The 25,392-nt window shown below is 42.5% G+C and overlaps 1 protein-coding gene across 1 annotated transcript in view; it reads left to right on the top strand.

The window, feature by feature from the left end:
• The window catches only part of LOC132380679 (carcinoembryonic antigen-related cell adhesion molecule 5-like), a 73,833-nt gene that overhangs the window by 9,991 nt on the left and 38,450 nt on the right, over positions 1-25,392 (top strand). The window contains exons 2-8 of the mRNA XM_059949666.1: positions 876-908; positions 2,101-2,403; positions 4,678-4,905; positions 10,732-11,025; positions 15,049-15,342; positions 19,361-19,654; positions 23,679-23,972. Coding sequence (XP_059805649.1) covers positions 876-908; positions 2,101-2,403; positions 4,678-4,905; positions 10,732-11,025; positions 15,049-15,342; positions 19,361-19,654; positions 23,679-23,972 — 1,740 coding nt within the window. The remainder of the gene's footprint in view (positions 1-875; positions 909-2,100; positions 2,404-4,677; positions 4,906-10,731; positions 11,026-15,048; positions 15,343-19,360; positions 19,655-23,678; positions 23,973-25,392) is intronic.

Below are 25,392 nucleotides of genomic sequence, written 5' to 3'. Positions count from 1 at the left end.
TCAGTCGAACTGGCATTCAGTGTTGCTTCCGCCAAGTACTCGCGTTTATATCGGTCCGATTCGTTGTTCTGACTGGGTGTCTATCGCGAACCCGCTGGTCTCCTCTGAGTCCCAGCCAACCGAACAGCTAGTGAATTCTGGATAGGTAGAAATATAGATAGATAAACAGATGAATAGATTGTAAGATATATAGACAGACAGATGGGAAGATAGAGAAAGAGATTTTTAATGTGTACAGATTATATACGTCATGACTGAACTCTCCTTCCAAGAAATGTTGCAAATTGGCTTTGTATCTGTACTACGCACAATGACAATAAAGTTGAATTTAATCTAAACTAAATTATCATCTTCGTCGCTTGTAAGTACCGGGAATCTTTGTGTTTTTAATACTTGCTTAACCTACAGGCAAGGATGTGATTCGACTGACCATGATCGTGTGCTTACTTTGTGTTTCTTTCCATGCCCGAGACTTCCATTCAGTGTGTTAGTAGATGATCAGATCCTGAGATTTATGTAATGACGTGGCAACGGTGAAATGGTGACTTTGAAATACGAGTGCGACCATGGAATAACTAAATGAGGATAATTGAGAGCTGTTTCCATCCACCGAACTGGTCTTTCTGTTTCCGTCATGACTCTGTTCTATGGGGCGAAGAATCTCCAGCAGAGCGAGTGCCTGACTGACAGGCATCAAAGTTTTAGAGCTGCTGCTTCATCAGATGGGGAGGGCTGAGAATGGGGTTTGGGAGAAGAGAACGCTGCCAACAGGAAGTCACGGATTAATGACGGGATTCTTCTGTAAAGCGGCTTTGAACATTTTATGCAGGTATAATGTGGAATTGAAGTAATTTATTATAATTTTCCATTTACAGTGGTCGTGAAGGTCCAGGGAGAAAATGTTCTAGGTGAGTGATAAACGCTCTATCTTGCTGTTTGGTCGACGTATTATGTGATCAAATCTACAATATCTGCTGTCTCTAATTTTTCTACGGCTCTGATACGATTAATAACAACATACTGCTATCGACAGTAAGCACCGCAGACAACTGCTATTCCTTCACTGAGTTTATGGAAATGATATTTTAGGGAAATAAGGCAGAAAGATTATAATATACCATCAGAGATGCAGACTGCATTCCTAAGGAGAAATTGTTAAAAAGGGTTAATTTGAAGAATCAAATTGGACACAAAATTTTTTCAACATTGGAAAGTAGAAGTTATAATTCCACTGTTCCATATAAACGAATTCCTGCAATAATTTAATTCCGAGCATACCAGGGTAATGAACGCCAAGTGCTGATATACAACCCATCAACGTCACGAGAATAGAAATGTATATTGTACATTGGAACCTGTGCAGTTTGCATCCTTAGCATCTGTGCTTTTTCCCAACACCAACCACTTCCCACCAAAAAATATCGAATTCTAGCCAACGTGTAAAAGGGAACATACATCCTCTAAGAAATATAAAATGTCTAAAGGAAACTGAAATTACATAAAATTATGTGGGCTTAAGTTCAAGATTAGCATTTGAACAGTCCTGGGCAAGAATAATCTCAGGACCGACGCAGGTGACAATATCGGACATGAAGGGACGATTCCGCGCCATGTCGCTGAATGAATTATAGATAGACAGATGGGAAAAGCCTGCAGAAAAAAGTAATCTCATTAGGGAGGAGAGTGGACTATGCGTTAAATGGAAGAAGCCGGGGCATCATGGGGTGCTGATAGACATGTGACGACAAGAGGTAAGAGGCCAGAGTGAGGAATTGAAAAAGGAGAATGGCGGAAAAAATGTTAAAGGGAGTTGCTGTCCATGCCAACAATTTGGATAATTATAATAGCAATACAAGTAAGGTTATGTTAATATTCCATTCTAACAACACAGACGGCTTGCACGTTGCCACAGCAGCTAATGCACTTTCTACAGCACAGTTACTCGACATCAGGATCCATTTCCCCCATTGAAACACGCGTCAGGTAGAATAATACTTCGCCGGGCAGATGTCATTTCATGATGAATTCCTTTTGAAATTTCTTAAAGACAAAATTGATTGTATATGCAGTGTGATTAATTAGTAACTTTTCTATCTCCAGGTCGTCCAGAGAAACCTCTACTGTCTCCTGACCGGAGGGACAAAGTTTATATGTCATATGAATGGGTCAGTTTTACCTGTACAGCACCAGAGCGTCAAGAATCGATCAGCAGCTTTCTGCTGTACAACGGAGTGCAACGTGAGTCAGGGGAACTCATGTACAGTTCTGGACGATACAGCGCCACGTTTCGGATCACCGAACTACCGGTCGGCTCAAAATCTTATTCCTGTTCTTACACATGCAATGTCAAAGGTACAAGAATAGAATCGGATAACAGTACAATAGTGCAGATACAAATAGTAGGTGAGTTTAACTTTTCTCAACTTAAGTGTGTATAGTTTACAATGATGCTCGCGGTTCACAGAAACATGGTTAAAAGGGCAATTGTCATCTGAAGGTGCACCAGAATAATAAACTATACTTTCTATCGCGGTCTTTTGACTCGTGTCTGCCTTTGCCTGCAGTGTAACTTAACCAAGTACAAAGCCTCCTGCATTCATCCAGACCGATGTCACCTCTTATCTCCCGGGATGCCTATTTTTGTACATATTGTTTCAGACAGGTGGTATACAGACGTGAGAAATCGGCAATAGCACTGAACGATTATTGTAGCGTATTAAACAGAAAGTTTCCGTATTTGCCGGATTTCCGCAGCCTAATTTAATTTATTTTCTCCAATTTATTGCTAAATGTTATATATTGTTCCTTGAATGCCGGAGTTCTATCTTGCTGTTTGGTCGGTGTTACTCGATCAAACCAACATTATCTGGTGTCTCTATTTTTTCCACGGCTCTGATATGCTTCACAGTAATCTACACCTATCAAGAGTAAACCCCAGAGGCACTGCTATTCCTTGGGTCAGTTCATGGAAATGCTATTTCAGGGTGATAGGAGGAAAGATTATAAGATAGTATTGATGCAGAGTGCATTCATTAAGGAGAGATTGTGTTAACAGTCCAATATAAAGAGTTAACTAGGACACAAGGGTTTCTCAACATCCGAAAGCAGAACTTATAATTTCACAGGTTTTTGCAATGGATTTTAATTCCATTCCGAAAATAATCAGCGCAAGTGCGGATATAGAACCCATTAACGTCACATGATTAAATATGTACAAGAAATCCACCAGTGCAGTCGACATTTTTTGAATATGTGTTTTACACCAACCCTAAAGGTTCTGTATTCTCACCAACTTCTAAAAGGAAAGGGACATCCGCTATGCAATGTGAGATCTCTAAAGTGTTCTCAAATTGTATTAAATGAAGTGTCCCTTGTTATTCACATGGTGGAGTTCAAAATTAGCTATTAAAATCCTAAGAAAGATCAATCTCAGATCGGATAGGTGTGAGAATATCATAGCATCTCGAAGAATCGGATGGGCCTATGCAGCTCCAGATTGGTAAATACATTATACTTAGATGGAGACGACTGTAGGCCGGAGAAAAAGGAATCTTGTAGGAGATTAGAGTTAACTATAAGATAAAGGGACGAAATTGTGGTGAATGACATGGGACAACAAGAGGTAAGAGGTTATAGCAAAGAAATTGTAAAAGGGAGAAGGAGGATAGCAAAAAAGTACAAGTTAGAGAAATTGGTGTTCATGCCATCAGTTTGTATAATAATGATAACAATAAAAGTACTGTTATTACAAAATTCCTTTCTAACAACACAGAATTATTCCGTATTGCTGCAGCAGTTAACCGGCTATTCACGACAGTTTCTCAACATCAGAGTCAATTGCCCGAATTTATGTCCGCCCTTGGTAGAATAGTATTTGAGCGGACAGATGTCATCTGATGAAGAATTCCTTTTGTGTTTCCTGTGCGCAGTGTGAGTTAATTACAATATTTTAACTTCCAGGTGTCCCCGAGAATCCTGTACTGTCTCTTGGTCGGACTGACAAAGTCTATGTGTCAGATGAATTGGTCACTTTTACATGTAGCTCGCTGCAGTGTCGATATTCGATTTGCAACTTTCTTTTGTACAAAGATGTGGAACTTGTTTCATCGCAAACCAAGTATACTTATGGGCCAGACAGGGTCGGGTTCTCTATCAGAGAAACATCTACTCGGCGCCCTACCGCTAATTATATTACAGATAGATGGAAAAGAGAAAGGCTGGAGAAAAAGGAACCTCGTAGTGGAGGACCGTGGACAATAGAGAAAGGGAAGGAGGAGGGACATCATGGGGTGGTGTTAGACATGTAACGACAAGAGGTAAGAGGCTAGAGTGAGGAATTGAAGAAGGAAAGAAAATGGCGAAAAGATGGCACAGGAAGTTACTGAAGTCGCGTTCATGCCATCAGTTTGGATAATTATGTTAAGAAAATAAGTACCGTTGTGATAATATTCCATTCTAATAACACAGAATGGTTGCAATTTGCCACAACTGTTAACCAGCTATCCGCGGCCCAGGTTCTCGACATTAGGAGGAATTGTACGTTTCTACGCCTTTAGAATAAATCTTGGGCGACGGATATCATCTAATGATGAATTTCTTTTGAATTATTTTAATAAAACATTATTTTGTGTCATCTGTGCACAGTATCAATTAATTCATTTTATTTTCTACTTCCAGGCCGTCCAGAGAAACCTGTACTGTCTCCTGACCGGACGGACAAAGTCTATGTGTCAGAAGAAAGGATCACTTTTACCTGTACTTCACCGCAGCATCGGGAGTCGGTCAGCAGCTGTCTCCTGTACAAAGGCAGGGAACGTGCATCAAAGCAACCCAGATACACATCTGGGCGATATATCGCCACATTTACTTTCCGGGAAATAGGGACCGGCTCGAAATCTTACACCTGTACTTACACGTGGAATGTGCTTGGCAGAATTTTAGAATCGCATAACAGTACAACAGTTTGGATAGATTTAGTAGGTAAGTTTAACGTTTATCGGCTTAAGTATGTGTAATATGTAATGGTGCTCACGGTTCACAGAAAAATACTTGAAAGGGCAGATGTCATCTGAAGATGTACAAGAATAATAAACTATACATTCTATCGCTGTCTTTCGACACCTTTCTGCCTTTCCCTGCAGTGTAAATTGGACAAGTACAACCCCTCCTGCATTCATGCAGATAGATGCCCCACATTATCTCCTGGAAATCTCAACATTTACCCTAACTGTACCGCTCATAATTTCGTAAACCTCGATCAAATCTCCGCTCAATCTTCTATGTCCCAAAGAATTAAGTCCGAACCTATTCAGTCTTTCCATATATATCAGCGTGTCAAGATACGGCAGTATTTGTTTTTTTGTTCATTTTCTCTGCATTTTTCAAACTTACTTATAAGCGTCCCATGGTTAATTGCACACTATACTCGAAATTAGGACTCAGCAATGTCTTACGTACCTTCAATATAACATCCCATCTTCAGTGCTCAGATCTTTGATTTATGAAAAGCAATATGCCAAAACCTTCCTTTAACGACAGTATCAACCTGTGACGCTACTTGAAGTGAATTATCTACGAGTATCCCCTATATTTCTTCTTTCCATCGCAATCGTCAATTCCCTACCGTTGACAGTGTTAGACGTACCTTGGCTGGTCCTACAGAACTGCAACAACTTGAAATTTTCTGCACTGACTGCTATCTGAACCAGATCCCGTTGCAATTCATGAAGTTGATGCCATGTGTGTGTATCTCCTTAGTAAATACAGATGCAAAAAAATGACATGAAATATCCACCAACTCTTTTGTCGCTGCGCATGGATGACCATTCTGATCTTCGGGAGGACCAGTTTTCTCCCATGCAATTATTTCGCTCTGAACAAATCTGCAGAAGGTCTTAGGAATCTTCGTCACCTTGTCTGCTAAAGAAGCGCAGTTTTCAATATATTTTGTTTATCCACACCTGTTTTCACTACCTACATCTATTATCATTACCGTTTATTCTGACAGACACATACAGGGTTTGTACCCTCTAGTGTTCACTTCTGCAGACATCCCACTTCCCAAGTACACCATTGCCAGGAAACTGCCTGTCCCAATCCACTCTTGCCAGATCCTTTCCGATACCAAATAAGTTGGCCTTTCTCTAAGTTAGCACCTCAAACCGAGCACCAGGCCGATATATTTTTTCAGATTTACTCTGAAACTAATGCATTATGCTCACTAGATGCAAACTGTTACCCGACACAAACATTTGTCACATGCCGTATATCATTCCCTTGTAGCAGTTAAAGTATCACAAAGACTCTGCTTGAGGCTTCTATATACTGATTCAGGTAGCTTTCCTGAACACATTTCCAAACTCTCTCCCATCCAATGGTTTTGCAGAATCGGATTGCCAGTCAATATGTGGAAAGTTAAAATCATCTCCTATAACATCCTTATTTATCTTGCAACAATCTGCTATCTCCACAAATTTGTTCTGCTAAATAGCTCAGACTGTTGGGTGGTCTATACTGTTGCCCTGTTTACGTGGTCATACATTTCTTATTCCTCCGTTCCACCCATAAAGCCTCATTAAACAAGTTGTCCAGTCTGTCCTTACAGCACTGCCGTGACATTTCCTCTAACTAGTGACACCACCTCTCATCCTTCAATCGCTCCCACTCTGCAGTGTCTAAAACAACCAAAGCTCGAAATATTTAGTGTCCAGTCCTGCAGCCAAGTCTCACTAATGGCTACAATATCAAGCTTCCAGCTGTTGTTCCGTGCCCTGAGCTTATCAGCCATTCCTATGACTCTTCTTGTATGGACATACGTTTGACTTATGTCATCTTAGTTTAACGCTTGTGTACTACAGCCAAGTATACTTCCTCCTTCAATCTTCCCCTCGTGAATCACATACTTTGCAGACATTCGAACTCGATGGGCACAATTGGAAGCTCGCAGTACAACGTAAGTATATTATTGAAGTGATATATGTCGCCATATCCAACCCTGGGGTATAATTTCTTGCGGACGGAGTCAGTCAAACGAAAGTAGAATAACAACCATGATAGAATAAATGTGTGACCACACCAATGCGACCAGTGTGCAAAAGACAACAAATTCCAAGTACAAAAAGAAAGAAATAATACAAAAGTAAGCAATAAACATCGAGGGCAAGAGATGACGTCATTGAAAGTGAGTCCATAGCTTGTGGGAATATTTTAAGGGTGGGGCAAGTGAACTTGAGTTTAATGTTTCCCTTTGGTTCAAGAGGCTGATGGCTGAAGAGTAGTAACTGTTCCTGAAGCTGATGATGCGAATCCTGAAGGTCCCGTATATTTTTATTAATTAAGCAGCGAGAAGAACGCAAGTACTGAATTATGGTGTCACTGATAATTAATGCCGATTTCCTCCCACAATTCTTCGTGTAGATATGCTTCGTGGTGCAGAGTTCTTTGCGCGTGTTCGACTGGGGTTATCCATTACTTTTTGTAGCATGTTCCTTTCAAGGTAGATTGTGTTTTTGATGTCTGCAATACAGTCAGCAGTCAGTCAACATTGGATTCACTGCACATCTACAGCAGTTCGTTAAATTTATAAATGTAATGCCGAATCTTCAGTGCTTTCTTCGTAACTAAAGTTACGTGTTAGGCCTCGTACAGGTCCTGTCCTCCGAAGGAATAACGCTGAGCAATGTAACATTGCTGACCCTTTCCACCTTTGATTGTCTGATAAGCTCTGGTTCATAGATCTCTGGGTCCCTCCTTCTGTAATAGTTTGTTGTTGCGGCATGCCTCAGCCATATGATCAATCTCTCTCCTGTATGCTAATTCGTCACATCTTTACACTCGCTGTAAAACTTGAATGCGGCATTGAAGCTGTACACAACCATACAGTCATAAAAGTAAAGTCAGTCGAGCAGGGGGCTAAGCTCATAGACAGGTGCTGCAGCTGTGTTAGACCATACAAAGGAGGAGCAAAGGTAGGTCATTCGGTCCATCGAGTCCGCTCCGCTCTTTAATGATGGGCTGATCCAGTTCTTCCAGTCATCCCCACTCCCCTGCTTTCACCCCAGACGCTTCGATGGCCTGGCTAATCAAGAACCTATCAATCACTGCCTTAAATACACCCAATGACTTGGCCTCCACAGCTGCTCATGGCAACAAATTCCACAGATCTACCACCTTCTGACTAAGGTGATTTCTCCACATCTCAATTCTTCAATCCTGAAGTCGTGCCCTCTTGTCCTATAACCCCCTACCATGGTACCATGATACTTTGTCATATTTAATCTGTTCAGGCTTATTGACATTCGGAATGTTTCTCTGAGAACTCCCTCATGCTCCTGAACTCCAGGGTATACAACCCAAGAGCTGCCAGTCGTTCCTTTTTCATTCTCGTGAATCTTCTCTGAACCCTCTCCACAGTTATTATATCCTTTCTAAATTAAGAAGCCCAAAACTGCACACAGTAGTCCAATCATGGTCTCACAGGTGCCTTAAAGAACCCCAACAGCACGTCCGTGTTCTTATGTTTTATACCTCTAGAAATGAATGTCATCCTTACATTCGCCTTCTTCACAGCCCACTCAAACTGGAGGTTAAACTTTACGGTATCTTCCCCAAGGTTCCCAATTCCCTTTGCACCTCTGCATTTTGAATACTGTCCCCATCTAAATAATAGTCTTTCCATTTATCTCCTCCTCCAAAGTGCATGACCATACACTTTCAATCATTGTATTTCGTTTGCTACTTCTTTCCCCATTCCCCAGAACAATCTAAGGCTCTCTGGTTCCTCAGCACCACCCTCTCCTCCACCACTATTGGTGTCATCGGCAAATTTAGCCACAGACTCATTAAAACTTTAGTCCAAATCATTGACATGATCGTATAAAGCAGCATTCCTACCACCGAGTCCTTGCCACCAGTAACCGACACACCACCCATGCTAGTGACTTCACTGTAATTCCATGTTCTCTTATCTTGCTAAACAACCTCATGTGCGGCAACTTATCAAAGGCCTTCTGAAAATCTAAGTACACCACGTCAACTGCATCTCCTTCGTCCACCCTGCTTGTAATTTCCTTAGAGAATTGCAGTAGGATTTGTCCGGCAGGATTTTCCTATCAGAAAACTATGCTGGTTTTGGCCTATCTTGTCAGGTGCCTCCAGGTATTCCGTAATCTAATCCCTAACAATGGATTCCAACAGCTTCCCAACCACTGTTACCAAGCAAACAGGTCTAAAGTATTATTTCTGCTGCCTCCGGCCCTTCTTAAATACTGGAGTAACATTTCCAATTTTCCAATTATCCGGTACAATGTGAGAATCTAATGGTTTCTGAAATATCATCGTTAATGCCTCCGCAATCTCCCCAGCTACTTCCCGCAGAACCCAAGGATGCATTCCATCAGGTCCAGCAGATTTATCCATCCTCAGATCATTAAGCTTCCTGTGCACTTTCTCACTCGTAATTTTCGCTACACAAACTTCACTTCCCTGACACTCTTGAATGTCCGGAATACTGCAGACGTCCTCCACTGTGAGGACTGATATGACTGATATCCACAGTGGTGGATATAAAGAAGTGACATCGCGGGTACCAATGAGTATAAATATAAAGGAGGTAAAGAGGAATATCAAAAGAGGAGAAGTAAAGCATGTTCACAGACTGAAAATAACAAAGGAGGAAGTGAAAAAGGAAAGTGAATCAGTATTGATTGAATTTGAAGAGGAAAAAGATCCTCACCAATACTCTGCCCCCAGCCCCGTGCAGCGTTAGCGAAACTTTCCGTTGGGATACTAGTCCCCAACCTATTCAGCTGCAAACCGTCTCTTCTGTACAGTTCTAACCTTCAGTAGAAGAGGGCCCAATGACACAAACATCCGATGCTCTTCCTCCTGTAGCAAATCCTTGGCCGCGTGTTAAACTGTATAATTTTCTTATTTCAGCCTTCACTAAAACATGACACGAGTAGCAATCGTGCAGGTCTGTCAGTACCTCCAGATGAACTTTTATTTTTGTGTGGTTTTCCCAAGCTGTCAGCCTGTGGATTTGTTTTGCCATGTGATCCTGTCTCCGCTTCTTCTCTATTCTGGCCCCTGTGTTACTGAGTACTCCGTCACTAATTATTATCGGTATTGCTGCCACCTGGGTCTCATTGTCCTCCACCTATCATCTGCCTCTCTGTTTATTGCTCAGTGTATTTTAGTCTTGAGTTTTCACCTGCTTGTTGCCAGATTATGTTAATGAGTTTTCCTGAACCTTTCCAGCATTTGTATGTGAACTCTGTCTGAATATTAACTCTCTATCTTTCCTGATCCTGGTTTTTTGATGATCCTGTAATTTTTCATCACCACCTGAACCTTGACCCCGACTTTGATATCCCCTCCCCCCCCCCCCACGCTTTGCTACTCTGTAAATATCATAGTGCGCACAGTAGATGTTCTGCGATTGGATCCCTCCTTCAGCGTCCTGACAAGGTCATAACTCTGGAGGTGCTGCCATTTAACTTAGCCAAGCTTTCTAGTAGATCTTTCATTCAATCATACAGACATATAGCACTTACTGTCTCCAGCAAAATCTATTTCTGCTGATACAACTTCAGAGAGAGGCGAGGTATATAACGGTAATTAGGCATGAGAAATAAATAGTTGCACAGAAAGGGTTTTGCACGGGAGCTAATGAGAACATTGATTCCGTACGCTTGTGCACAGTCTGAAACAATTCGTTTTCTTTCCTTGCAGTTCGGCCACCAAAACCTCAAATATCAAGTGACCGACCTGATAAAGTCTATGTGTCGGATGAGTCGATTATATTAACTTGTCGAGCAACTGGTCGGGTACATTCCCGTGGCACATTTCAGCTGTACAATGGTGGACAACTAGAAAATGAAGAGTTTTCACAGCGAAACAGCGCGACGTTCACCATTGCAAACGGAGGAGATGTTCCGAGGGATTACTATTGTGTTTACACGTGCAAGGTGTCCGGTAGAAGCATATCCTCAAGACAAAGCAACTCATTAACAATTACGGTCGTGGGTGAGTTTTTTTCTCCGCTTTCCGATTCAACCAGGTGATATATGCCCGCGATTGGAACAATAATATTTCGATCGAGAGGGCTCTCCTATGGTACAGCAAACAAAATTTACATGCACACTCATCTGAGTTTGACGCTTGTGTACTACAGCCAAGCGTACTTCCTCCTTCAATCTTCCCCTCGTGAATCACATTTTTTGAAGACATTCGAACACGATGGGCACAATTGAAAGTTCGCAGTACAACGTAAGTTTATTATTGAAGTGATACATATGGCACCTTATCCAACCCTGAGGTACATTTTCTTGCGGACATAGTCAGTCAAAACACAGTAGAATAACAAACATGACAGAATAAATGAGTGACCACACCAATGAGGCCAGTGTGCATAAGACAACAAATTCCAAATACAAAAAGAAAGAAATAATACAAAAATAAGCAATAAACATCGAGGGCATGATATGAGGTCATTGAAAGTGAGTACATAGCTTGTGGGAATATTTTAAGGGTGGGGCAAGTGAAGTTGAGTTTAATGTTTCCCTTTGGTTCAAGAGGCTGATGGCTGAAGAGTAGTAACTGTTCCTGAAGCTGGTGATGCGAATCCTGAAGGTCCCGTATATTTTTATTAATTAAGCAGCGAGAAGAACGCAAGTACTGAATTATGGTGTCACTGATAATTAATGCCGATTTCCTCCCACAATTCTTCGTGTAGATATGCTTCGTGGTGCAGAGTTCTTTGCGCGTGTTCGACTGGGGTTATCCATTACTTTTTGTAGCATGTTCCTTTCAAGGTAGATTGTGTTTTTGGTGTCTGCAATACAGTCAGCAGTCAGTCAACATTGGATTCACTGCACATCTACAGCAGTTCGTTAAATTTATAAATGTAATGCCGAGTCTTCAGTGCTTTCTTCGTAACTAAAGTTACGTGTTAGGCCTCGTACAGGTCCTGTCCTCCGAAGGAATAACGCTGAGCAATGTAACATTGCTGACCCTTTCCACCTTTGATTGTCTGATAAGCTCTGGTTCATAGATCTCTGGGTCCCTCCTTCTGTAATAGTTTGTTGTTGCGGCATGCCTCAGCCATATGATCAATCTCTCTCCTGTATGCTAATTCGTCACATCTTTACACTCGCTGTAAAACTTGAATGCGGCATTGAAGCTGTACACAACCATACAGTCATAAAAGTAAAGTCAGTCGAGCAGGGGGCTAAGCTCATAGACAGGTGCTGCAGCTGTGTTAGACCATACAAAGTAGGAGCAAAGGTAGGTCATTCGGTCCATCGAGTCCGCTCCGCTCTTTAATGATGGGCTGATCCAGTTCTTCCAGTCATCCCCACTCCCCTGCTTTCACCCCAGACGCTTCGATGGCCTGGCTAATCAAGAACCTATCAATCACTGCCTTAAATACACCCAATGACTTGGCCTCCACAGCTGCTCATGGCAACAAATTCCACAGATCTACCACCTTCTGACTAAGGTGATTTCTCCACATCTCAATTCTTCAATCCTGAAGTCGTGCCCTCTTGTCCTATAACCCCCTACCATGGTACCATGATACTTTGTCATATTTAATCTGTTCAGGCTTATTGACATTCGGAATGTTTCTCTGAGAACTCCCTCATGCTCCTGAACTCCAGGGTATACAACCCAAGAGCTGCCAGTCGTTCCTTTTTCATTCTCGTGAATCTTCTCTGAACCTTCTCCACAGTTATTATATCCTTTCTAAATTAAGAAGCCCAAAACTGCACACAGTAGTCCAATCATGGTCTCACAGGTGCCTTAAAGAACCCCAACAGCACGTCCGTGTTCTTATGTTTTATACCTCTAGAAATGAATGTCATCCTTACATTCGCCTTCTTCACAGCCCACTCAAACTGGAGGTTAAACTTTACGGTATCTTCCCCAAGGTTCCCAATTCCCTTTGCATCTCTGCATTTTGAATACTGTCCCCATCTAAATAATAGTCTTTCCATTTATCTCCTCCTCCAAAGTGCATGACCATACACTTTCAATCATTGTATTTCGTTTGCTACTTCTTTCCCCATTCCCCAGAACAATCTAAGGCTCTCTGGTTCCTCAGCACCACCCTCTCCTCCACCACTATTGGTGTCATCGGCAAATTTAGCCAGAGACTCATTAAAACTTTAGTCCAAATCATTGACATGATCGTATAAAGCAGCAGTCCTACCACCGAGTCCTTGCCACCAGTAACCGACACACCACCCATGCTAGTGACTTCACTGTAATTCCATGTTCTTTTATCTTGCTAAACAACCTCATGTGCGGCAACTTATCAAAGGCCTTCTGAAAATCTAAGTACACCACGTCAACTACATCTCCTTCGCCTACCCTGCTTGTAATTTCCTTAGAGAATTGCAGTAGGATTTGTCCGGCCGGATTTTCCTATCAGAAAACTATGCTGGTTTTGGCCTATCTTGTCAGGTGCCTCCAGGTACTCCATAATCTAATCCCTAACAATGGATTCCAACAGCTTCCCAACCACTGTTACCACGCAAACAGGTCTAAAGTATTATTTCTGCTGCCTCCGGCCCTTCTTAAATACTGGAGTAACATTTCCAATTTTCCAATTATCCGGTACAATGTGAGAATCTAATGGTTTCTGAAATATCATCGTTAGTGCCTCCGCAATCTCCCCAGCTACTTCCCGCAGAACCCAAGGGTGCATTCCATCAGGTCCAGCAGATTTATCCATCCTCAGATCATCAAGCTTCCTGTGCACTTTCTCACTCGTAATTTTCGCTACACAAACTTCACTTCCCTGACACTCTTGAATGTCCGGAATACTGCAGACGTCCTCCACTGTGAGGACTGATATGACTGATATCCACAGTGGTGGATATAAAGAAGTGACATCGCGGGTACCAATGACTATAAATATAAAGGAGGTAAAGAGGAATATCAAAAGAGGAGAAGTAAAGCATGTTCACAGACTGAAAACAACAAAGGAGGAAGTGAAAAGGGAAAGTGAATCAGTATTGATTGAATTTGAAGAGGAAAAAGATCCTCACCAATACTCTGCCCCCAGCCCCGTGCAGCGTTAGCGAAACTTTCCGTTGGGATACTAGTCCCCAACCTATTCAGCTGCAAACCGTCTCTTCTGTACAGTTCTAACCTTCAGTAGAAGAGGGCCCAATGAAACAAACATCCGATGCTCTTCCTCCTGTAGCAAATCCTTGGCCGCGTGTTAAACTGTATAATTTTCTTATTTCAGCCTTCATTAAAACATGACACGAGTAGCAATCGTGCAGGACTGTCAGTACCTCCAGATGAACTTTTGTTTTTGTGTGGTTCTCCCAAGCTGTCAGCCTGTGGATTTGTATTGCCATGTGATCCTGTCTCCGCTTCTTCTCTATTCTGGCCCCTGTGTTACTGAGTACTCCGTCACTAATTATTATCGGTATTGCTGCCACCTGGGTCTCATTGTCCTCCACCTATCATCTGCCTCTCTGTTTATTGCTCAGTGTATTTTAGTCTTGAGTTTTCACCTGCTTGTTGCCAGATTATGTTAATGAGTTTTCCTGAACCTTTCCAGCATTTGTATGTGAACTCTGTCTGAATATTAACTCTCTATCTTTCCTGATCCTGGTTTTTTGATGATCCTGTAATTTTTCATCACCACCTGAACCTTGACCCCGACTTTGATATCCCCTCCCCCCCCCCCACGCTTTGCTACTCTGTAAATATCATAGTGCGCACAGTAGATGTTCTGCGATTGGATCCCTCCTTCAGCGTCCTGACAAGGTCATAACTCTGGAGGTGCTGCCATTTAACTTAGCCAAGCTTTCTAGTAGATCTTTCATTCAATCATACAGACATATAGCACTTACTGTCTCCAGCAAAATCTATTTCTGCTGATACAACTTCAGAGAGAGGCGAGGTATATAACGGTAATTAGGCATGAGAAATAAATAGTTGCACAGAAAGGGTTTTGCACGGGAGCTAATGAGAACATTGATTCCGTACGCTTGTGCACAGTCTGAAACAATTCGTTTTCTTTCCTTGCAGTTCGGCCACCAAAACCTCAAATAGCAAGTGACCGACCTGATAAAGTCTATGTGTCGGATGAGTCGGTTATATTAACTTGTCGAGCAACTGGTCGGGTACATTCCCGTGGCACATTTCAGCTGTACAATGGCGGACAACTAGAAAATGAAGAGTTTTCACAGCGAAACAGCGCGACGTTCACCATTGCAAACGGAGGAGATGTTCCGAGGGATTACTATTGTGTTTACACGTGCAAGGTGTCCGGTAGAAGCATATCCTCAAGACAAAGCAACTCATTAACAATTACGGTCGTGGGTGAGTTTTTTTCTCCGCTTTCCGATTCAACCAGGTGATATATGCCCGCGATTGGAACAATAATATTTCGATCGAGAGGGCTCTCCTATGGTACAGCAAACAAAATTTACATGCACACTCATCTGAGTTTGACGCTTGTGTACTACAGCCAAGCGTACTTCCTCCTTCAATCTTCCCCTCGTGAATCACATTTTTTGAAGACATTCGAACTCGATGGGCACAATTGAAAGTTCGCAGTACAACGTAAGTTTATTATTGAAGTGATACATATGGCACCTTATCCAACCCTGAGGTACATTTTCTTGCGGACATAGTCAGTCAAAACACAGTAGAATAACAAACATGACAGAATAAATGAGTGACCACACCAATGAGGCCAGTGTGCATAAGACAACAAATTCCAAATACAAAAAGAAAGAAATAATACAAAAATAAGCAATAAACATCGAGGGCATGATATGAGGTCATTGAAAGTGAGTACATAGCTTGTGGGAATATTTTAAGGGTGGGGCAAGTGAAGTTGAGTTTAATGTTTCCCTTTGGTTCAAGAGGCTGATGGCTGAAGAGTAGTAACTGTTCCTGAAGCTGGTGATGCGAATCCTGAAGGTCCCGTATATTTTTATTAATTAAGCAGCGAGAAGAACGCAAGTACTGAATTATGGTGTCACTGATAATTAATGCCGATTTCCTCCCACAATTCTTCGTGTAGATATGCTTCGTGGTGCAGAGTTCTTTGCGCGTGTTCGACTGGGGTTATCCATTTCTTTTTGTAGCATGTTCCTTTCAAGGTAGATTGTGTTTTTGGTGTCTGCAATACAGTCAGCAGTCAGTCAACATAGGATTCACTGCACATCTACAGCAGTTCGTTAAATTTATAAATGTAATGCCGAGTCTTCAGTGCTTTCTTCGTAACTAAAGTTACGTGTTAGGCCTCGTACAGGTCCTGTCCTCCGAAGGAATAACGCTGAGCAATGTAACATTGCTGACCCTTTCCACCTTTGATTGTCTGATAAGCTCTGGTTCATAGATCTCTGGGTCCCTCCTTCTGTAATAGTTTGTTGTTGCGGCATGCCTCAGCCATATGATCAATCTCTCTCCTGTATGCTAATTCGTCACATCTTTACACTCGCTGTAAAACTTGAATGCGGCATTGAAGCTGTACACAACCATACAGTCATAAAAGTAAAGTCAGTCGAGCAGGGGGCTAAGCTCATAGACAGGTGCTGCAGCTGTGTTAGACCATACAAAGGAGGAGCAAAGGTAGGTCATTCGGTCCATCGAGTCCGCTCCGCTCTTTAATGATGGGCTGATCCAGTTCTTCCAGTCATCCCCACTCCCCTGCTTTCACCCCAGACGCTTCGATGGCCTGGCTAATCAAGAACCTATCAATCACTGCCTTAAATACACCCAATGACTTGGCCTCCACAGCTGCTCATGGCAACAAATTCCACAGATCTACCACCTTCTGACTAAGGTGATTTCTCCACATCTCAATTCTTCAATCCTGAAGTCGTGCCCTCTTGTCCTATAACCCCCTACCATGGTACCATGATACTTCGTCATATTTAATCTGTTCAGGCTTATTGACATTCGGAATGTTTCTCTGAGAACTCCCTCATGCTCCTGAACTCCAGGGTATACAACCCAAGAGCTGCCAGTCGTTCCTTTTTCATTCTCGTGAATCTTCTCTGAACCTTCTCCACAGTTATTATATCCTTTCTAAATTAAGAAGCCCAAAACTGCACACAGTAGTCCAATCATGGTCTCACAGGTGCCTTAATGAACCCCAACAGCACGTCCGTGTTCTTATGTTTTATACCTCTAGAAATGAATGTCATCCTTACATTCGCCTTCTTCACAGCCCACTCAAACTGGAGGTTAAACTTTACGGTATCTTCCCCAAGGTTCCCAATTCCCTTTGCATCTCTGCATTTTGAATACTGTCCCCATCTAAATAATAGTCTTTCCATTTATCTCCTCCTCCAAAGTGCATGACCATACACTTTCAATCATTGTATTTCGTTTGCTACTTCTTTCCCCATTCCCCAGAACAATCTAAGGCTCTCTGGTTCCTCAGCACCACCCTCTCCTCCACCACTATTGGTGTCATCGGCAAATTTAGCCACAGACTCATTAAAACTTTAGTCCAAATCATTGACATGATCGTATAAAGCAGCAGTCCTACCACCGAGTCCTTGCCACCAGTAACCGACACACCACCCATGCTAGTGACTTCACTGTAATTCCATGTTCTCTCATCTTGCTAAACAACCTCATGTGCGGCAACTTATCAAAGGCCTTCTGAAAATCTAAGTACACCACGTCAACTACATCTCCTTCGTCTACCCTGCTTGTAATTTCCTTAGAGAATTGCAGTAGGATTTGTCCGGCAGGATTTTCCTATCAGAAAACTATGCTGGTTTTGGCCTATCTTGTCAGGTGCCTCCAGGTATTCCGTAATCTAATCCCTAACAATGGATTCCAACAGCTTCCCAACCACTGTTACCACGCAAACAGGTCTAAAGTATTATTTCTGCTGCCTCCGGCCCTTCTTAAATACTGGAGTAACATTTCCAATTTTCCAATTATCCGGTACAATGTGAGAATCTAATGGTTTCTGAAATATCATCGTTAATGCCTCCGCAATCTCCCCAGCTACTTCCCGCAGAACCCAAGGATGCATTCCATCAGGTCCAGCAGATTTATCCATCCTCAGATCATTAAGCTTCCTGTGCACTTTCTCACTCGTAATTTTCGCTACACAAACTTCACTTCCCTGACACTCTTGAATGTCCGGAATACTGCAGACGTCCTCCACTGTGAGGACTGATATGACTGATATCCACAGTGGTGGATATAAAGAAGTGACATCGCGGGTACCAATGAGTATAAATATAAAGGAGGTAAAGAGGAATATCAAAAGAGGAGAAGTAAAGCATGTTCACAGACTGAAAATAACAAAGGAGGAAGTGAAAAAGGAAAGTGAATCAGTATTGATTGAATTTGAAGAGGAAAAAGATCCTCACCAATACACTGCCCCCAGCCCCGTGCAGCGTTAGCGAAACTTTTCGTTGGGATACTAGTCCCCAACCTATTCAGCTGCAAACCGTCTCTTCTGTACAGTTCTAACCTTCAGTAGAAGAGGGCCCAATGACACAAACATCCGATGCTCTTCCTCCTGTAGCAAATCCTTGGCCGCGTGTTAAACTGTATAATTTTCTTATTTCAGCCTTCATTAAAACATGACACGAGTAGCAATCGTGCAGGTCTGTCAGTACCTCCAGATGAACTTTTGTTTTTGTGTGGTTCTCCCAAGCTGTCAGCCTGTGGATTTGTATTGCCATGTGATCCTGTCTCCGCTTCTTCTCTATTCTGGCCCCTGTGTTACTGAGTACTCCGTCACTAATTATTATCGGTATTGCTGCCACCTGGGTCTCATTGTCCTCCACCTATCATCTACCTCTCTGTTTATTGCTCAGTGTATTTTAGTCTTGAGTTTTCACCTGCTTGTTGCCAGATTATGTTAATGAGTTTTCCTGAACCTTTCCAGCATTTGTATGTGAACTCTGTCTGATTATTAACTCTCTATCTTTCCTGATCCTGTTTTTTTGATGATCCTGTAATTTTTCATCACCACCTGAACCTTGACCCCGACTTTGATATCCCCCCCCCCCACGCTTTGCTACTCTGTAAATATCATAGTCCGCACAGTAGATGTTCTGTGATTGGATCCCTCCTTCAGCGTCCTGACAAGGTCATAACTCTGGAGGTGCTGCCATTTAACTTAGCCAAGCTTTCTAGTAGATCTTTCATTCAATCATACAGACATATAGCACTTACTGTCTCCAGCAAAATCTATTTCTGCTGATACAACTTCAGAGAGAGGCGAGGTATATAACGGTAATTAGGCATGAGAAATAAATAGTTGCACAGAAAGGGTTTTGCACGGGAGCTAATGAGAACATTGATTCCGTACGCTTGTGCACAGTCTGAAACAATTCGTTTTCTTTCCTTGCAGTTCGGCCACCAAAACCTCAAATATCAAGTGACCGACCTGATAAAGTCTATGTGTCGGATGAGTCGGTTATATTAACTTGTCGAGCAACTGGTCGGGTACATTCCCGTGGCACATTTCAGCTGTACAATGGCGGACAACTAGAAAATGAAGAGTTTTCACAGCGAAACAGCGCGACGTTCACCATTGCAAACGGAGGAGATGTTCCGAGGGATTACTATTGTGTTTACACGTGCAAGGTGTCCGGTAGAAGCATATCCTCAAGACAAAGCAACTCATTAACAATTACGGTCGTGGGTGAGTTTTTTTCTCCGCTTTCCGATTCAACCAGGTGATATATGCCCGCGATTGGAACAATAATATTTCGATCGAGAGGGCTCTCCTATGGTACAGCAAACAAAATTTACATGCACACTCATCTGAGTTTGACGCTTGTGTACTACAGCCAAGCGTACTTCCTCCTTCAATCTTCCCCTCGTGAATCACATTTTTTGAAGACATTCGAACTCGATGGGCACAATTGAAAGTTCGCAGTACAACGTAAGTTTATTATTGAAGTGATACATATGGCACCTTATCCAACCCTGAGGTACATTTTCTTGCGGACATAGTCAGTCAAAACACAGTAGAATAACAAACATGACAGAATAAATGAGTGACCACACCAATGAGGCCAGTGTGCATAGGACAACAAATTCCAAATACAAAAAGAAAGAAATAATACAAAAATAAGCAATAAACATCGAGGGCATGATATGAGGTCATTGAAAGTGAGTACATAGCTTGTGGGAATATTTTAAGGGTGGGGCAAGTGAAGTTGAGTTTAATGTTTCCCTTTGGTTCAAGAGGCTGATGGCTGAAGAGTAGTAACTGTTCCTGAAGCTGGTGATGCGAATCCTGAAGGTCCCGTATATTTTTATTAATTAAGCAGCGAGAAGAACGCAAGTACTGAATTATGGTGTCACTGATAATTAATGCCGATTTCCTCCCACAATTCTTCGTGTAGATATGCTTCGTGGTGCAGAGTTCTTTGCGCGTGTTCGACTGGGGTTATCCATTTCTTTTTGTAGCATGTTCCTTTCAAGGTAGATTGTGTTTTTGGTGTCTGCAATACAGTCAGCAGTCAGTCAACATAGGATTCACTGCACATCTACAGCAGTTCGTTAAATTTATAAATGTAATGCCGAGTCTTCAGTGCTTTCTTCGTAACTAAAGTTACGTGTTAGGCCTCGTACAGGTCCTGTCCTCCGAAGGAATAACGCTGAGCAATGTAACATTGCTGACCCTTTCCACCTTTGATTGTCTGATAAGCTCTGGTTCATAGATCTCTGGGTCCCTCCTTCTGTAATAGTTTGTTGTTGCGGCATGCCTCAGCCATATGATCAATCTCTCTCCTGTATGCTAATTCGTCACATCTTTACACTCGCTGTAAAACTTGAATGCGGCATTGAAGCTGTACACAACCATACAGTCATAAAAGTAAAGTCAGTCGAGCAGGGGGCTAAGCTCATAGACAGGTGCTGCAGCTGTGTTAGACCATACAAAGGAGGAGCAAAGGTAGGTCATTCGGTCCATCGAGTCCGCTCCGCTCTTTAATGATGGGCTGATCCAGTTCTTCCAGTCATCCCCACTCCCCTGCTTTCACCCCAGACGCTTCGATGGCCTGGCTAATCAAGAACCTATCAATCACTGCCTTAAATACACCCAATGACTTGGCCTCCACAGCTGCTCATGGCAACAAATTCCACAGATCTACCACCTTCTGACTAAGGTGATTTCTCCACATCTCAATTCTTCAATCCTGAAGTCGTGCCCTCTTGTCCTATAACCCCCTACCATGGTACCATGATACTTCGTCATATTTAATCTGTTCAGGCTTATTGACATTCGGAATGTTTCTCTGAGAACTCCCTCATGCTCCTGAACTCCAGGGTATACAACCCAAGAGCTGCCAGTCGTTCCTTTTTCATTCTCGTGAATCTTCTCTGAACCTTCTCCACAGTTATTATATCCTTTCTAAATTAAGAAGCCCAAAACTGCACACAGTAGTCCAATCATGGTCTCACAGGTGCCTTAAAGAACCCCAACAGCACGTCCGTGTTCTTATGTTTTATACCTCTAGAAATGAATGTCATCCTTACATTCGCCTTCTTCACAGCCCACTCAAACTGGAGGTTAAACTTTACGGTATCTTCCCCAAGGTTCCCAATTCCCTTTGCATCTCTGCATTTTGAATACTGTCCCCATCTAAATAATAGTCTTTCCATTTATCTCCTCCTCCAAAGTGCATGACCATACACTTTCAATCATTGTATTTCGTTTGCTACTTCTTTCCCCATTCCCCAGAACAATCTAAGGCTCTCTGGTTCCTCAGCACCACCCTCTCCTCCACCACTATTGGTGTCATCGGCAAATTTAGCCACAGACTCATTAAAACTTTAGTCCAAATCATTGACATGATCGTATAAAGCAGCAGTCCTACCACCGAGTCCTTGCCACCAGTAACCGACACACCACCCATGCTAGTGACTTCACTGTAATTCCATGTTCTCTCATCTTGCTAAACAACCTCATGTGCGGCAACTTATCAAAGGCCTTCTGAAAATCTAAGTACACCACGTCAACTACATCTCCTTCGTCTACCCTGCTTGTAATTTCCTTAGAGAATTGCAGTAGGATTTGTCCGGCAGGATTTTCCTATCAGAAAACTATGCTGGTTTTGGCCTATCTTGTCAGGTGCCTCCAGGTATTCCGTAATCTAATCCCTAACAATGGATTCCAACAGCTTCCCAACCACTGTTACCACGCAAACAGGTCTAAAGTATTATTTCTGCTGCCTCCGGCCCTTCTTAAATACTGGAGTAACATTTCCAATTTTCCAATTATCCGGTACAATGTGAGAATCTAATGGTTTCTGAAATATCATCGTTAATGCCTCCGCAATCTCCCCAGCTACTTCCCGCAGAACCCAAGGATGCATTCCATCAGGTCCAGCAGATTTATCCATCCTCAGATCATTAAGCTTCCTGTGCACTTTCTCACTCGTAATTTTCGCTACACAAACTTCACTTCCCTGACACTCTTGAATGTCCGGAATACTGCAGACGTCCTCCACTGTGAGGACTGATATGACTGATATCCACAGTGGTGGATATAAAGAAGTGACATCGCGGGTACCAATGAGTATAAATATAAAGGAGGTAAAGAGGAATATCAAAAGAGGAGAAGTAAAGCATGTTCACAGACTGAAAATAACAAAGGAGGAAGTGAAAAAGGAAAGTGAATCAGTATTGATTGAATTTGAAGAGGAAAAAGATCCTCACCAATACTCTGCCCCCAGCCCCGTGCAGCGTTAGCGAAACTTTCCGTTGGGATACTAGTCCCCAACCTATTCAGCTGCAAACCGTCTCTTCTGTACAGTTCTAACCTTCAGTAGAAGAGGGCCCAATGACACAAACATCCGATGCTCTTCCTCCTGTAGCAAATCCTTGGCCGCGTGTTAAACTGTATAATTTTCTTATTTCAGCCTTCACTAAAACATGACACGAGTAGCAATCGTGCAGGTCTGTCAGTACCTCCAGATGAACTTTTATTTTTTGTGTGGTTTTCCCAAGCTGTCAGCCTGTGGATTTGTTTTGCCATGTGATCCTGTCTCCGCTTCTTCTCTATTCTGGCCCCTGTGTTACTGAGTACTCCGTCACTAATTATTATCGGTATTGCTGCCACCTGGGTCTCATTGTCCTCCACCTATCATCTGCCTCTCTGTTTATTGCTCAGTGTATTTTAGTCTTGAGTTTTCACCTGCTTGTTGCCAGATTATGTTAATGAGTTTTCCTGAACCTTTCCAGCATTTGTATGTGAACTCTGTCTGAATATTAACTCTCTATCTTTCCTGATCCTGGTTTTTTGATGATCCTGTAATTTTTCATCACCACCTGAACCTTGACCCCGACTTTGATATCCCCTCCCCCCCCCCCACGCTTTGCTACTCTGTAAATATCATAGTGCGCACAGTAGATGTTCTGCGATTGGATCCCTCCTTCAGCGTCCTGACAAGGTCATAACTCTGGAGGTGCTGCCATTTAACTTAGCCAAGCTTTCTAGTAGATCTTTCATTCAATCATACAGACATATAGCACTTACTGTCTCCAGCAAAATCTATTTCTGCTGATACAACTTCAGAAAGAGGCGAGGTATATAACGGTAATTAGGCATGAGAAATAAATAGTTGCACAGAAAGGGTTTTGCACGGGAGCTAATGAGAACATTGATTCCGTACGCTTGTGCACAGTCTGAAACAATTCGTTTTCTTTCCTTGCAGTTCGGCCACCAAAACCTCAAATATCAAGTGACCGACCTGATAAAGTCTATGTGTCGGATGAGTCGATTATATTAACTTGTCGAGCAACTGGTCGGGTACATTCCCGTGGCACATTTCAGCTGTACAATGGCGGACAACTAGAAAATGAAGAGTTTTCACAGCGAAACAGCGCGACGTTCACCATTGCAAACGGAGGAGATGTTCCGAGGGATTACTATTGTGTTTACACGTGCAAGGTGTCCGGTAGAAGCATATCCTCAAGACAAAGCAACTCATTAACAATTACGGTCGTGGGTGAGTTTTTTTCTCCGCTTTCCGATTCAACCAGGTGATATATGCCCGCGATTGGAACAATAATATTTCGATCGAGAGGGCTCTCCTATGGTACAGCAAACAAAATTTACATGCACACTCATCTGAGTTTGACGCTTGTGTACTACAGCCAAGCGTACTTCCTCCTTCAATCTTCCCCTCGTGAATCACATTTTTTGAAGACATTCGAACACGATGGGCACAATTGAAAGTTCGCAGTACAACGTAAGTTTATTATTGAAGTGATACATATGGCACCTTATCCAACCCTGAGGTACATTTTCTTGCGGACATAGTCAGTCAAAACACAGTAGAATAACAAACATGACAGAATAAATGAGTGACCACACCAATGAGGCCAGTGTGCATAAGACAACAAATTCCAAATACAAAAAGAAAGAAATAATACAAAAATAAGCAATAAACATCGAGGGCATGATATGAGGTCATTGAAAGTGAGTACATAGCTTGTGGGAATATTTTAAGGGTGGGGCAAGTGAAGTTGAGTTTAATGTTTCCCTTTGGTTCAAGAGGCTGATGGCTGAAGAGTAGTAACTGTTCCTGAAGCTGGTGATGCGAATCCTGAAGGTCCCGTATATTTTTATTAATTAAGCAGCGAGAAGAACGCAAGTACTGAATTATGGTGTCACTGATAATTAATGCCGATTTCCTCCCACAATTCTTCGTGTAGATATGCTTCGTGGTGCAGAGTTCTTTGCGCGTGTTCGACTGGGGTTATCCATTACTTTTTGTAGCATGTTCCTTTCAAGGTAGATTGTGTTTTTGGTGTCTGCAATACAGTCAGCAGTCAGTCAACATTGGATTCACTGCACATCTACAGCAGTTCGTTAAATTTATAAATGTAATGCCGAGTCTTCAGTGCTTTCTTCGTAACTAAAGTTACGTGTTAGGCCTCGTACAGGTCCTGTCCTCCGAAGGAATAACGCTGAGCAATGTAACATTGCTGACCCTTTCCACCTTTGATAGTCTGATAAGCTCTGGTTCATAGATCTCTGGGTCCCTCCTTCTGTAATAGTTTGTTGTTGCGGCATGCCTCAGCCATATGATCAATCTCTCTCCTGTATGCTAATTCGTCACATCTTTACACTCGCTGTAAAACTTGAATGCGGCATTGAAGCTGTACACAACCATACAGTCATAAAAGTAAAGTCAGTCGAGCAGGGGGCTAAGCTCATAGACAGGTGCTGCAGCTGTGTTAGACCATACAAAGTAGGAGCAAAGGTAGGTCATTCGGTCCATCGAGTCCGCTCCGCTCTTTAATGATGGGCTGATCCAGTTCTTCCAGTCATCCCCACTCCCCTGCTTTCACCCCAGACGCTTCGATGGCCTGGCTAATCAAGAACCTATCAATCACTGCCTTAAATACACCCAATGACTTGGC

The sequence above is a fragment of the Hypanus sabinus genome, chromosome 24, assembly GCF_030144855.1.
Source record: "Hypanus sabinus isolate sHypSab1 chromosome 24, sHypSab1.hap1, whole genome shotgun sequence".
NCBI lineage: Eukaryota > Metazoa > Chordata > Chondrichthyes > Myliobatiformes > Dasyatidae > Hypanus > Hypanus sabinus.
The sequence above is the reverse complement of the archived record's forward strand: the minus strand, read 5'-3'. Positions and strand labels throughout refer to the sequence as shown.